A 12,403-nucleotide genomic window follows, 5' to 3' on the forward strand; every position below is an offset into this window, starting at 1 on the left:
CATTTAAAAAATCTAATATTTCAAAAGGTCAGGAATAAATAGCACCATTAGCATTAAAAGCTAGCTAAAGGGAAAGTAATTTGTTGTTCATTTAACATTGCATTTTATGTAATGGCTTTGTAAAGTGTTCAGGGAGGGGGGGGGAAGAGATTTTTACTTTGCTAAAACAAGATGACTGCAGCTCCGGTTCATTATTAAAAGGAGATTTTGTATTATGCTATTGTCAACTTTAACGTGTAGATTCTGTTAGGTGTTTGTTAAAATTACATGGGCTGCCGAAGTGGCTATGGCAAAGGATAATGCAGGGAATATCATGGCTGTCAAAACAATTGTGTAGGCAAGAATCTGCTTATACTAAAGTAAAGGAACAAAAGACAAAGGAGAAACTCTGCTGCAGTGTTACGAAGTTAATAACCCTGTTGAAGTTTCCTCAGCAGGTGGTACTGAGATCAGGAAGCCAAATTCTAGAGGAGACAGATAGTCAAGGCAGAAGGAAGGAGGCATTGTCAAAGGGACACAGAGTACATGGAAACCCATCGCATGCCAACTCCTGTGCCTGTGGTTATTTTACTCTCAATAAACTCCTCTGGAGTGGAGATGTGGGTTCCTCCTTGGGCTGGATACCATGAATGAAAGGTGAAAGTGTGTAGAATCCTGTGACTGGATACTCTGCCTCCTACCCTCAGCAACCCATAACTGGACTTACTGCAACCTTATGCAGGACAAATAATTCACATCCTCAAAACTTGTTAAGCCTTATTGTCTTATTTCACCACTATAAGGCTGACCACAGACGGGAAAAACTGGAGCCAAAAGGAGTGTTAGATTATACCCTTCATGGACAGTGTAGGATGGGAAGAAAACACGCAGAACATCTCTGCCGTGCTCGTGCTGCTGCCATGAGGAGCTGCACAGGGAAGGAAGCAATGTAATGAGGGGAAGACACAAGTAATATTTTCAGAGTGGAAAACATCTTGTTTTCCCTCTTGAGAAGCTGGACAAGAAATTGGCTTAGCATTTAATACCCCATGTATCTATGACAGCCTAGCAAAGGTTGTCTCCTTTACTAATTCATATGTTTATTCCCTATTAGCCTCCCTTGGGCAAGGTTTCAGGGGATGCAGAAAACAGTGATTCTCCGGATCTACATGTGGTTCATACTGTGCTCCCAGAGCAGCACAATTGGGTACTGCCCTTTAATCTGGGCAAGAAGTGTAAGTGCGATTTAAGTTTTTAAACTTAAAAGCAACCCTGCACATCTCTGACTAAAACTGAAATCACCAGGGGATATTGTCTTCAGCTGGGTTAAACCAATGAACAGGTTAGTAGATGAAACCCTCAGTGACATGGTTCAGTGGTGGTCCTGCGTAATGGTTAGACTTGATGATCTAAAAGGTTGTTTCCAACCTTGTTGATTCAATAATTCTGTTTGAGCTCTGACCATGCCCATAGGTTGCCAGTCTTCAGTGCTGATGGTTCTTTTTCTACTCTTCACAGCCCACTCTCCCTCCCATCACCCTGCATGAGCTGGCAGAAGGCACTGAGTTAATAAAACTGCTTTGTCTTCTGTATTAGAAGAGTAGGCTCCACCACGGGATACATAGGTTTCAATCTCGACCCTGTAAGGGGAATATGAAGGTTGATGTCCTTTAGGACAAGACATTCTGGGGAGGAAAGGTCGCACAGAGAGGCAGAAAGAGCAGAGTGCCCCAGCCTGGGGAACCTCAAGGGAAACTGCTGAGAAGGTCCTGAAGAGCTGAAGGTCTCCAAGTCTCAGTAGTTTTGTGGGGTTTTGGGGTTCCCCATTCTCACTGACCCCATTAGCCAACTTCTCCAGCAGCAGGCTGAGGGAGCCAAGGCAGGATTATGGGTGGATGGAGATGAATTTGTGCTGTCCACACTACAGCTGAATGTATATTTCAGTGGGCATGGAAAGCAGCAGCTCCCTCGTTGCGTTATCTGTTTTGACCACATCCTCTGGCAGTTTTGTTGAGGACTGAGGGCCAGCACATGGGATGTCAGGGCACTTTGGTGATTATTCTACTTACAAGCATTTTAGTGAAACTTCACTAACATCTGAATTTTTCCATGCAGCTTTCTCAAATAGGTTCTGTCCAGATTGTATGGTACAAGTTTTGTTCAGCAGTAACACACCAAAGCATATCACCAGTTCTCCATCATGTTCACTTCCCATCTCTCACAGGTAATTAAAATTAATTTCTGTCCTCATTTGTAACCACTTGCGCTCCTATCTCTGTTTCATCTTTGTCTCATGCTAATTCTGGGCTTAGCCTTCAGTTTGATTACGAACATTAACTTCCTTAATCCTCTCCTAGTCACAAGCAGGTCTGATTCCTCTTGGTACTGCCCAGGAGCTACTACCCGGATACTTTCCGCCCTCCCTCCTTTTGTCTGAAAGTAGTTCGAAATTGAATTTGGCTGAAATAAGAGGAATTTTTCAACAGGTTTCAGCTCATTCACTCCCAAAACTATTTCAAAACTTCTCTCTATAGAGAGGTATCCACAGACTTCACCCCCACCATCCAAAGCAGCAAAACACCCCATCAGACACCACCAGGATTATGAGTTTAATGACTGCAGACACCAGAGTTTTATACATGCTAGCTTTTATTGGTATCAAGGTTTGGGGTATTCATATGTGCTTTTAGCAAGCAGTAAGAGTCAGCAGAACATCCTCTGTCACTGTGTCGTAACCACAGAAACGGTATCTGAAAGAAAAAAATGCAATACCTTGAGTTGTTGAAATTATACAAATTGATTTGGTTTTAATATTAGACAACCTGATTTGTCATTTGCCACAACAGAACAGAATGGGAACTAGAGCTGCCCTAGGATCTCTGCTGAAAGGTAATGCTGCTGGGCTGTAATCATTTAGCTTTGCCTGAAACTGTTTCCAACTCCCACGTTGTCTTTTAAATGATGGCATGTTAACTATGAGTTTGTATATGAGTTTAAAACATACTGTGCCTCCTCTTCTAGACATGAAATCATGGGGTGGATAAAACAGCTGATCAAGCAAATGAAGGAGTTTGTTTTAAAAAGCTCAGGAAAAAGGGTGAAACTGGATCAATAAATTACGCTTGATAATCTGAACATCCCAGCCTATTCCACAAAGTCTAGAAAAAACAGTATTAGTCTTGTTCGTTGGAAGGGTGGGTTTATTATCATGGTCCTCTTTCATCAGTCATGATCTCAGGGGCCACCAGTAACAATGAAAATCATTTGCTGTTCCAGCTGGCTGTGAATCAGACATGCTAACACAAGCTCACACACAAATAACCAGTCCTCGTGGTCAGTTGGAGCTTGGAAAGAATGATGCTGATAACCTTGCATGTAATTTTGTCACCTACCTTCCCAAGTAACTCTGAAGATTTTCACAATGGGTATACTTACTCTTTTCTGTCTTCTCCAGACTGCACTACAACAGTTGCAGCTCCTATTTTAGGAAGAGTTGGGTTTATCACATTGTTGTTCCAGAGGAATTTAACCTTTGTGACTGTTCCAATTTTAACTTCTGCATCAATGTAGCCTGTGTAAGTGTTGTCTGGTTTGAGGGTTCCCCTGTGAAAAAGAACGTTGTATGGGTGTGAGGCATGTTAGGATTTAATATTAATCACCACTCCTGTCGACTGAGTGGCTGTTATAGCAAGGGAGTAGAGAGTTAGTAGAAAAACAATATTTAGCTTATAATATGGTAACAACATTATTCCCAGTTTTCCACCATAATTGATCCCAAATCAGTGTTTATCAGAAGCAGCAAAGACCTGAGATGCTACAGTCACACCTCCCAGTGAAGACTCAGTTACAGGGTGATCCCTGTGAAGAAGGTGGAGCTTGCTACAGAGCTAGGGAGTGCCAGAATGTGTTCAATGCTGGCAGACTTGTCTCGTGTGGTTGGATGTCACACGGATGCTTGCAAACTGGGATCGGCTCATAGCAAATACCTGAAGACGTGAAGGCCTTCTTGGAAAGGTGGAAGTGCCATAGTTGTCACGAAACAAAACCAAAAGCATGAAGCCCGAAGCCCAAACCCACATCTAAATGTCTTCTCCCCAGTTTTCACCATTTCAGACATTTCAGTGGAAACAAAGAAGGAAAATACAAATAAACAAGAGCACATGAGGCAAGCAGGCAGCTCGGGTAATAGATCATTAAGATCATGGGACTTGATGATCTTAAGGTCTGTTCCAACCTAGTTGATTCTATGATTTAGTGTAAGCAGGTGAAGTTATCAGCAACAAAAAGTAGATTTTTATATAGCAACTCATGGGGTAACTTCAGCAGCTGTGGTGGCAACATTTGCAAGCCTGTGAAAGGCAGAAAGATCACAACTCTGCTAGCATAAGTCCAGCAAGACCTTGGTGGACAGCAAACAAGTGATGCTGGATTCTAACCGTTCCAAGATCCTGCCTTCTAACCTTTTCCCTTCAAATCACCCAAGTAAACTGCCTCTGCATTTATATCAGGTACAAGGATGGAGGCAGGCTCTTCTCGGTGACAACCAATGGTAAGACAAGGGGTAGTGGGCTCAAACTGGAACACAAGAGGTTCCACTTAAATTTGAGAAGAAACTTCTTCTCAGTGAGGGTGACGGAACACTGGAACAGGCTGCCCAGGGAGGTTGTGGAGTCCCCTTCTCTGGAGACATTCAAAACTCGCCTGGACACCTTCCTGTGTAACCTCATCTAGGTGTTCCTGCTCCGGCAGGGGGATTGGACTAGATGATCGTTTGAGGTCCCTTCCAATTCCTAATGTTCTGTGATTCTGTGATTCTGTGATTCTGTGAATTTGATCTCTAACGTGAGACCAATATAAACAGAAATCTGAACTGAATGTTCTAGAAGATAAGTTTCTTTTTCTGTCCAATTTTTGACTTACTTGACAATCTGGTGCTGTCTTGTGTTCCCACCGCTTCCATAGAGGGCAATGTTTACATATCCTGTCACACTATGCTTTCCAGAGATGGTCACAGTTACTTTGTACCTCCAAACTGCATAGAAGAAATCCAGTAAGTTAGATTGTACCCAGGGAGGGTCAGTCTCTAGCATATCAAGTATTGGCATGAAGAGCTATTGCCCTGCTGTGAGGTCTGATCACCTGTTAACTGTAAAACAGGGCAATAAAAGTGGTTGTTTACAAGCAGTAGGTAGGAATGGAAGCAATGAAAACTCACGAGCAAAGTCCTTGGCTTCTCCAGTGTTCAGGTAAAGTTTCACGAAGTCACTGTTAATTTTCCCTTTGAACCTGTCTGCATAGTGACCCATATTCGGGCATCCCTCTGCTGGGCATGGGAAGCAGAGTCCCTAGCAAAACCAAATACATCCATTAATAAAGTTATCCATCCAGCCAAGGACTTCTTTTTGACATACCCACTTAGGTGGCCGTGTGTCACAGCAGCATTTGTTTCTCTTACAGATCCACTCTGGGACCATAAGTACCATAAGTAAACTGGATTTCAGGTGTATAAATAAGAAAGAGCAACTGTTTTTGACACAGTCCATCCTGAGGCTTTGAGAGGTACTTACTGATTCAAAAACGTCATATGACGTGCATGAATAGCCCAGAAACCCATCAGGGTAGATAATACTGTCAGAGTAATACTTGTAACTCCTCAGGTGATTGCAAGCAATGAAGTCCCGAGTTCCTGCAAAAAGATGTTTCCAGGTTAAATCTTTCATTCCGTTGCCATTTGTGGAAAGATACTGGCACAGCCCTTGCCGTGTCATTGGGATGCATCAGGTGTTTGCAGCAATGTAAGAAAGAGCTCAGATAAAATAGTGCAAAAGCTCTACAGCAGAACTCTTGTTTTGTTTGTTTTGTTGGTTCTTTTGAATGTTCTGTGCAGTTTAACTTTCTGAAGACACGTAAACATTTTCTAATACTTAGAGCTGTTCTTAGAACCATGTAAACCAGCAAGGAACTCTATTTGAGCAGCTACGTGCCAATCTTTGTTAGGGGACTACAAACAGACACAATGACATTGCTTTAATGCAACTCAGATTGTAAAGGTAATAAAAAGCTAATTAATTGCTTTATCTCAGAAAGGCTGCAGCTGAAGATAGCCCATCACAGCCCAAGTAGCTGTGAGCATCATTGTCCTACTCCACCCAGTACTGCTGCTGGGCAACTGCATAGAAACAAAGTGAAGTATATGGTTATAGACCCTTTAAAACTGTTGGCACGGTTTCAGTAACTTGCTTCTGCTGTTGGGTACTTCAGAGGAGGCAGATTTTCCAGAGGCAAACCCCTTTGTCTTGTTTATTTTTTAATGAGCTCTGGAAAACAGTGTGGTTTAAGCATATGAACAGTTTCACTGCACTCTGCAGCTGCCATTGCTGCTGGGCACACCAAAAGCTAATGCAACACACCTGAATTGAGGAAAGTTAAGCCCTTACATTGTGAGGGGTGATCTATCCCTGAGTTGGTAATGTAATCAACACTTACCTTCCCAGATGCCATCGAGATCTATAATCTGTGACACAGCGTTCTTTCCACATCCAGGCATTTCCACTCCTCCGTTTGGATAGAAGTCAAGATGTCCAATAGCTGGGCTCATGCCAAAACCTGGAGCATTTAAAGTAGGGGTAAGCCTATTTTCAATCAATACTGTTTCATACCTATAGTTGAAGTTTGTGGGTGCTTGGTATTTTAGGATGTGAGGTGTTAGGGACCAGTATGGTCTATTTGTTCTGTGTCTGTGGCACAGCACAAGTGAGCCTTGATGAGTTAGTAGGATACTGAAGTGCTCTATGGCATAAATAATTATTATAAATAATAATGATTACAGTATTGTTCAATACTCACCTAAGTAGGGGATTGTGGGAGCTGTATCTGTGTGGATAACATCAACAAACTCGGCATCAGTTTTATCCAGTCTGACTTCAATGGGAGTCCCTTGGAAGTAAGGCTGAGCAGGGTCCAGTCCTGGAAGGAAAAAACTTGTTATGTATAGATAAAGAGATATAGGTGCATTGTTGTGTATATCGCTATGGTTGTATATAATGAATCATCACATACATAGTGGTCTGTGGTTCCTTATATGTAAGTAGTATAATATATAGAAGACCATGTTGTCTGCTCTCTCTTATCAAGTGGCTTTTCTCCCAAGCAGCAGAAAGGATTACTTGTGTGAAGCCTATTAGATTTTACTGATATACACCAATGTTGAATCCCAGTACTTGGAAAGAACAAGGATTGGTTTGACCACAAGTTTAGCTCACAATACCTCTGACGTTTTAGTTCTGGGAGAGTACTGGAGGTTTTACAATACTTGAAATGGCATCTCTGCTTTCTGAGGTTGCTGGAATACCTTTTTTATAAATGAACTCATAAGGCAATAAATATACCTATCTCTGTATCAACTATTAAGAAACTTTAGATATTTTGCTGCGGGCAGGGAAGAATAATTATTAATAATGTACTCTACTGGGTGAAAATTTCTGTAGACATAGCAAAGCAGGGTGAGAATGGGTGACGCATCAGGACGGTTAGGGTTAGCCTACTGCTTCTGAAGCATCAGGTTTAATCCATCCTTTTCTGGAACATGATATTTGTTAGCAGTACAGAACTAACTGCTCACTGTTGTGCCGCTTATAACATGCTTTGGAGGGACCTGGAAGTGGTGGGTGTTGTGTATCAGCTGTGCTGCTATATAACAGGCCCAATCAAGCTCTGTAGCGCTTGCCACAAGCATTAATGCGTATCAGCAAGTCAGCTGATGTATTGCAGGAGTCTTCTGGCTCTGTTAGCTGTATGGAGCCTTTCCTTTGCTGTGTAAATATATGCAAGCAAACTCATTATCACACTGACTGCTTTCCAACCCTTACCAGAGTACCACTCCTAGTGTACAGTGAGAAGAGGCTACGTTCTACAACGTCCAAATTACCCTTTACTAAACTACAGCCCACAGTCAGATACCATAGAAAGAGAGAATGAATAGCAACATCTTATTTAAGCACTGGTGTCTTTAGCATGAGTTGTGACTTAAGCCACTGACTTACCAGTAATTCTTCCAATTCCTGGATGCCTCTTGCCAGCTTCGCCTGCCACGTGTGCTCCAAGGCTGTGACCAATAATGTGAACATTGGCTGGAGAGTATCCAAATGTGTCCTGGGAAAACAGGATACAAAAGATTCCTACCTCTGTTTTCATCAGCAACAGGGAGGAGTAAAAAGGTGCTGAAAAACTACTTTCAATTTGACTATAGACTTGGGAACTACATGATTTCAGCATCTGTCTGTCAGTTTTGGTACAATACATCGCTTCTTCAAAACCCCTTCTTCAGATGCTGCTCTCATTTGGAGGCTGATAAAACTCTAGAGAACTCTATGAACAGAGTTCTGAGATGCTTTGTGTTCATTTTACATCCTAGACCCCTTAGTAATAAGAGGGCGCTCATCTGGCTTGGAAGGCTCAGCCAGGCGGGCACTCTAAGTTAGACATGGCAGGTCTAGTACCATGTGCAGCTGGAGGAGGACAGGAGAGGAGAGATTCCTTCAACCTTTTGAGACAGTAACCCAGTGACTGCAACGTAGATATGTTGAGTGAGACATGGGTCAGAGCACTCCTCGACCTGGCATACTATCTACTGAAGTAATTTATAGTTGTTTTATGGGCCGTGTGTGTTGAAAGCACCTTGATTAAAAGAAGGCGCCAAACCAAGCATCATTTCCTGTATGAAGCTGGCTGAAAAAGGGGTCATGTGCACTGTGTCTAAAGCTACAGAAGGTGCCACAAGGACTTCCCCCTTAGGTGACTGAGTGGATCCTCTTTGCTGCTCATGGAGAGCAGTTGTGCTCCAGCCCATTTGGTTGGTTTTGTCTCCCTGAAAATGCAGTTTGCTATGTCCGTTATCTCTGCATGTTTAAAATTACCCACCACTTCACATCTGTGGAAGAACTGTCTGGCTGTACCGTAGGGATAGCTTGTAGAGCTTCATATCCCTAAAGTGGCTAAACCCTGCTGTTGCTACATAGTTCTCTAACTTTAGAAAGAGAGGTTTTAGCACAACTCTGAAAATGATTGCTGAGTAGCAGAAAATGTTCCCTGCTGGTTACGTTCAGATTTATAAAAGTTCCTGAATCGTATTTCTTTCCAATCCGCAGTATCTGTAGCTTTATAACCAGAAGTTTCTTACCACAAGGGTCTTCACAAAGTAAGCTATTTCAGCGCCCACAACACGGACATTGTTTGATGCCTGGGTGTACTGACATCTTGAGCCTTTCTTCCAGTCAACGCAGATGCAGTTCACATCTTCCACGGTGAGCAACCTCTGTTTTGTAAAACAAAAGTAAAAAACAAAGCTCCCCACAGTAAATACAGTCTAGAATTGATTCATGTTGCTCATAACAGCTCCACTCATGAATTTGTTGCATGAATTTGTATGAGAACTTTTTAAGAACCGGTACCTTAGCATATGTACATGGTTATGCCTGCTCACAGGCGTACGTCTGCTCAGACCATACTGAAAGAGGGTGGTATGCTGTGGTAATGACCACACCATCATTTCAAATACCCATAGCAGTATTTTTTGCAGAAGGAAAAACAGTATCAATACAATACTGACCTGTTCAATTTTTAATGTTAATCAAACTTTAAATTAACACTAAAAATGAGAAATGAGCTCTACTCATGTCCTGATTCACTGAAGTGGCTTAGAAGCAATTTAATTAGAGCTTACATTTTTATGACAAAAAAGCTAGAGTATTTTTCTGACACAAATTTGTAAGAAAAAGTGCATTTTTTGTAAGAGGGTGCATAAGTTGCTGGTGTCACTAAATATTCATTTCAGATTCATGGCTATATTTGGGGATATATATGCACACGCAGATACGTATTTTAGATGCTAATGATTTGAAAATGTGGCTTCTTTTGCTGCCCTTATCTTTAGAAGTACCATGAGATAAATTGATTAGAAGTAGAGAAAACAGTTTAAAGGAATGTTTTTATAAATGGAAAATAAGGAACTTTATGGTACCTACCTTGCACATGTCTGACAGCCAGTTTTCTTCTCCAGTGTCTATGAAACCGTGGACGATGAATCTGGTTAACCTGCTTGTTTTAAAGTTGGAGTAGCTAATGGAGGAATCAACTGCAGAGATCTCCTGTTGTAGATATTAAATGAACAAACATTTAAATCTGCTTTCTGTAAAGAGTTTATCAAAATTGCAAAGACCTGGGCTATGCTTCAGGTGCATGCTCTTATGCAATGTTAAACTCATTTGTAAGCGTTCACATGACTATGGCTTAAGGTCTGTATTTCTATTCAAAGCAAGCTTTGACACGTATCTCAGAGCATCCAAACTTTACTTCTAATGTGTTATCTTTTGATCTGTGGGAAAGATTTACCCAATCATTAAGACATGCACAGTTTCTCACCACTTCCCAGTGGCCGTACAGAAAACATGGGCTATGCTGCTCTGTGAGGGCTGGAGGAGCATGAGAGTTCTGCTCCAGAGACCCTGCTATGGAGCTGAGAAAGGCTGTCTCTTGAATAAAATGAAGGTTTCCAACACTTCCCAGGAGCACAGCTGGGGTCAGAGTTTATTTCCTCTTTTTTGCATGTGACTTATTAATGTGTAAACCACAACGGTTCTTACTTGATAGCTATCGGGATTTTCTCTTGTGTAGAGGAGGAAGTGAGCATCTATCTTTTCTGGACTCCAGGGTAACTTCTGGATTGGTCTTTCTGTAGTTCCAGACCATGGCGCACTGTCTGAGAAACATCCCAGCCTATCAAAGCAGACTTCTGAACCTGTAGCACACAGATCAGACCAGTAATATATGAACGAGCAAAGAAGTGGAGCGGGTTAGTTATAACTCATAGCATCTCTTCTCTGGAGATCTCTCGGTTACTTAAACATCCTATGGTTTACAGAGAGCAAAGACCAGTAAGCTGCCCTCTCTCAGATTTTCAACAGCTACAGTTTATCCCAAGGAAAGAAGCCACCCTACTGCTCATCAACAAAGTATTCAGTTCAGTTCCTCCATGGGTATCCTATACCATACTCTAGGTATCTTAACCCCAGCTGTTGTTTTGCCTACAACAGAGACACCTGATGAGTTTCTCCTGTTAAGAAGCCAAAATACTGCAAATAATCAGCAATATCTTGAGACTGTGCTGAACAGCTGACTGCGCTCTACATGGAAGTTTTATACTATACAAGCCGGTGGCTTCTGCGGAATATACCGCTATACCATCATTAGACTTCCTCCACCCAACGCCCCCAACTTTTTCTCCATTTCCATCACTAAAGAAGGGTACAAAAACCAACTTCCTAGCCTTGTTAGAGCAAGAGCTTTGCTCTGAGATAGAAAACACCAGCATTTCTTGCATGCTCCTCGGGTGGGATTTCCAGTGTGGAGAAAGGGAAATACAACACTCCCGCACTCATCTCGCCATTCTGGCGTAGGAGAGTGACCCATGTAGCCTCAATTGGCAAGTTTTAAGGCACCGCACTGTAGAATGACATCTCACCAAATACAGCAGCATAGAAAGGCTACAGAAATAATAACTCCGTATGCTTACCTTCTGCTGCGCTGAGCAGGCATAGTGCAAGTATCCAAATCCCAAGCATCTAGAACAGTAAAAGAAGAAGCAGGTAGTATCTGCTAACCCGCATGATTAGGAAGTGCACTTGGCTCTCTGTTGCTGAATTTTCTCAAGGGTTCTGTGTCTATCTTCTCTGCAACATATGTCTATAAACGCCATGTGTGAGCATTATCTTTGCTTGCTCTGCTAGAGATTTTGAGGCTTCTAAATCTATTAAAGCATAGCTTAAATCTAGTGTGACTTTTGCCCAGTGAAGCTATGCTTCCCCTGGAAATTATAGTAGTTATGTTAAAACCAGCCTCAGGATGCCTATGTGAGCTGCCGTCTCCTTCACGCTGCTGTGACTTGGGAAGCCGTATACCTGACGAGGTAAAAGAAACCCCCCCAATCCTGAAGTACTTACGATGCCTCTTGGAAACTCCATGCACTGGTGTGTGCTTCGTGCACTCTGTGTGTGCTTTTTCTAGTCTGCTTTATCCTTGGAAATGTTTCCAGAAAGATAGGAATATTTGTTTCAGATTATAGGATATTGATAACTGGTAAACAACTCTAGTGGTTGTTTTCTCTGTAAAATTCCAAAATCCATGGGCATAGATTGCCTGAGTTGGTGTGCTGGAGCCCAGAATAGGAATGGAGCTGCAGAGATAGGGCAGTTCCCAGGCAGCAACACATCAGGAGTGGGACACTGAAGAGAATTAGGTGGATCTTTGTGTCATTGCATTTAGGGCCTTGTTTTGGCTGGGAAGGCTTTTGGTTTCAGTGTTGTGTACTTGGGATGAAGGGGGTCTACTGGGGAATTTAATAGGGAACAAAACTGTCTTTGAATTCCCT

General features: G+C 42.2%; 1 protein-coding gene across 1 annotated transcript; it reads right to left on the reverse strand.

The window, feature by feature from the left end:
• Positions 1-2,665: 2,665 nt before the first annotated feature.
• Positions 2,666-11,597, reverse strand: LOC308222976 (pancreatic triacylglycerol lipase-like; the record flags this gene model as incomplete). The annotated part of the gene is made up of 12 exons (XM_080621536.1): positions 2,666-2,729; positions 3,415-3,582; positions 4,900-5,011; positions 5,195-5,324; positions 5,547-5,665; positions 6,466-6,585; positions 6,826-6,945; positions 8,022-8,130; positions 9,158-9,292; positions 10,002-10,124; positions 10,620-10,774; positions 11,549-11,597. 12 exons carry the CDS (start codon positions 11,595-11,597, stop codon positions 2,666-2,668), a joined length of 1,404 nt encoding a protein of 467 aa, XP_080477662.1.
• Between the last annotated feature and the right edge of the window lie 806 nt (positions 11,598-12,403).

The sequence above is a fragment of the Psittacula echo genome, assembly GCF_963264785.1.
Source record: "Psittacula echo genome assembly, chromosome: 6".
Lineage (NCBI taxonomy): Eukaryota > Metazoa > Chordata > Aves > Psittaciformes > Psittacidae > Psittacula > Psittacula echo.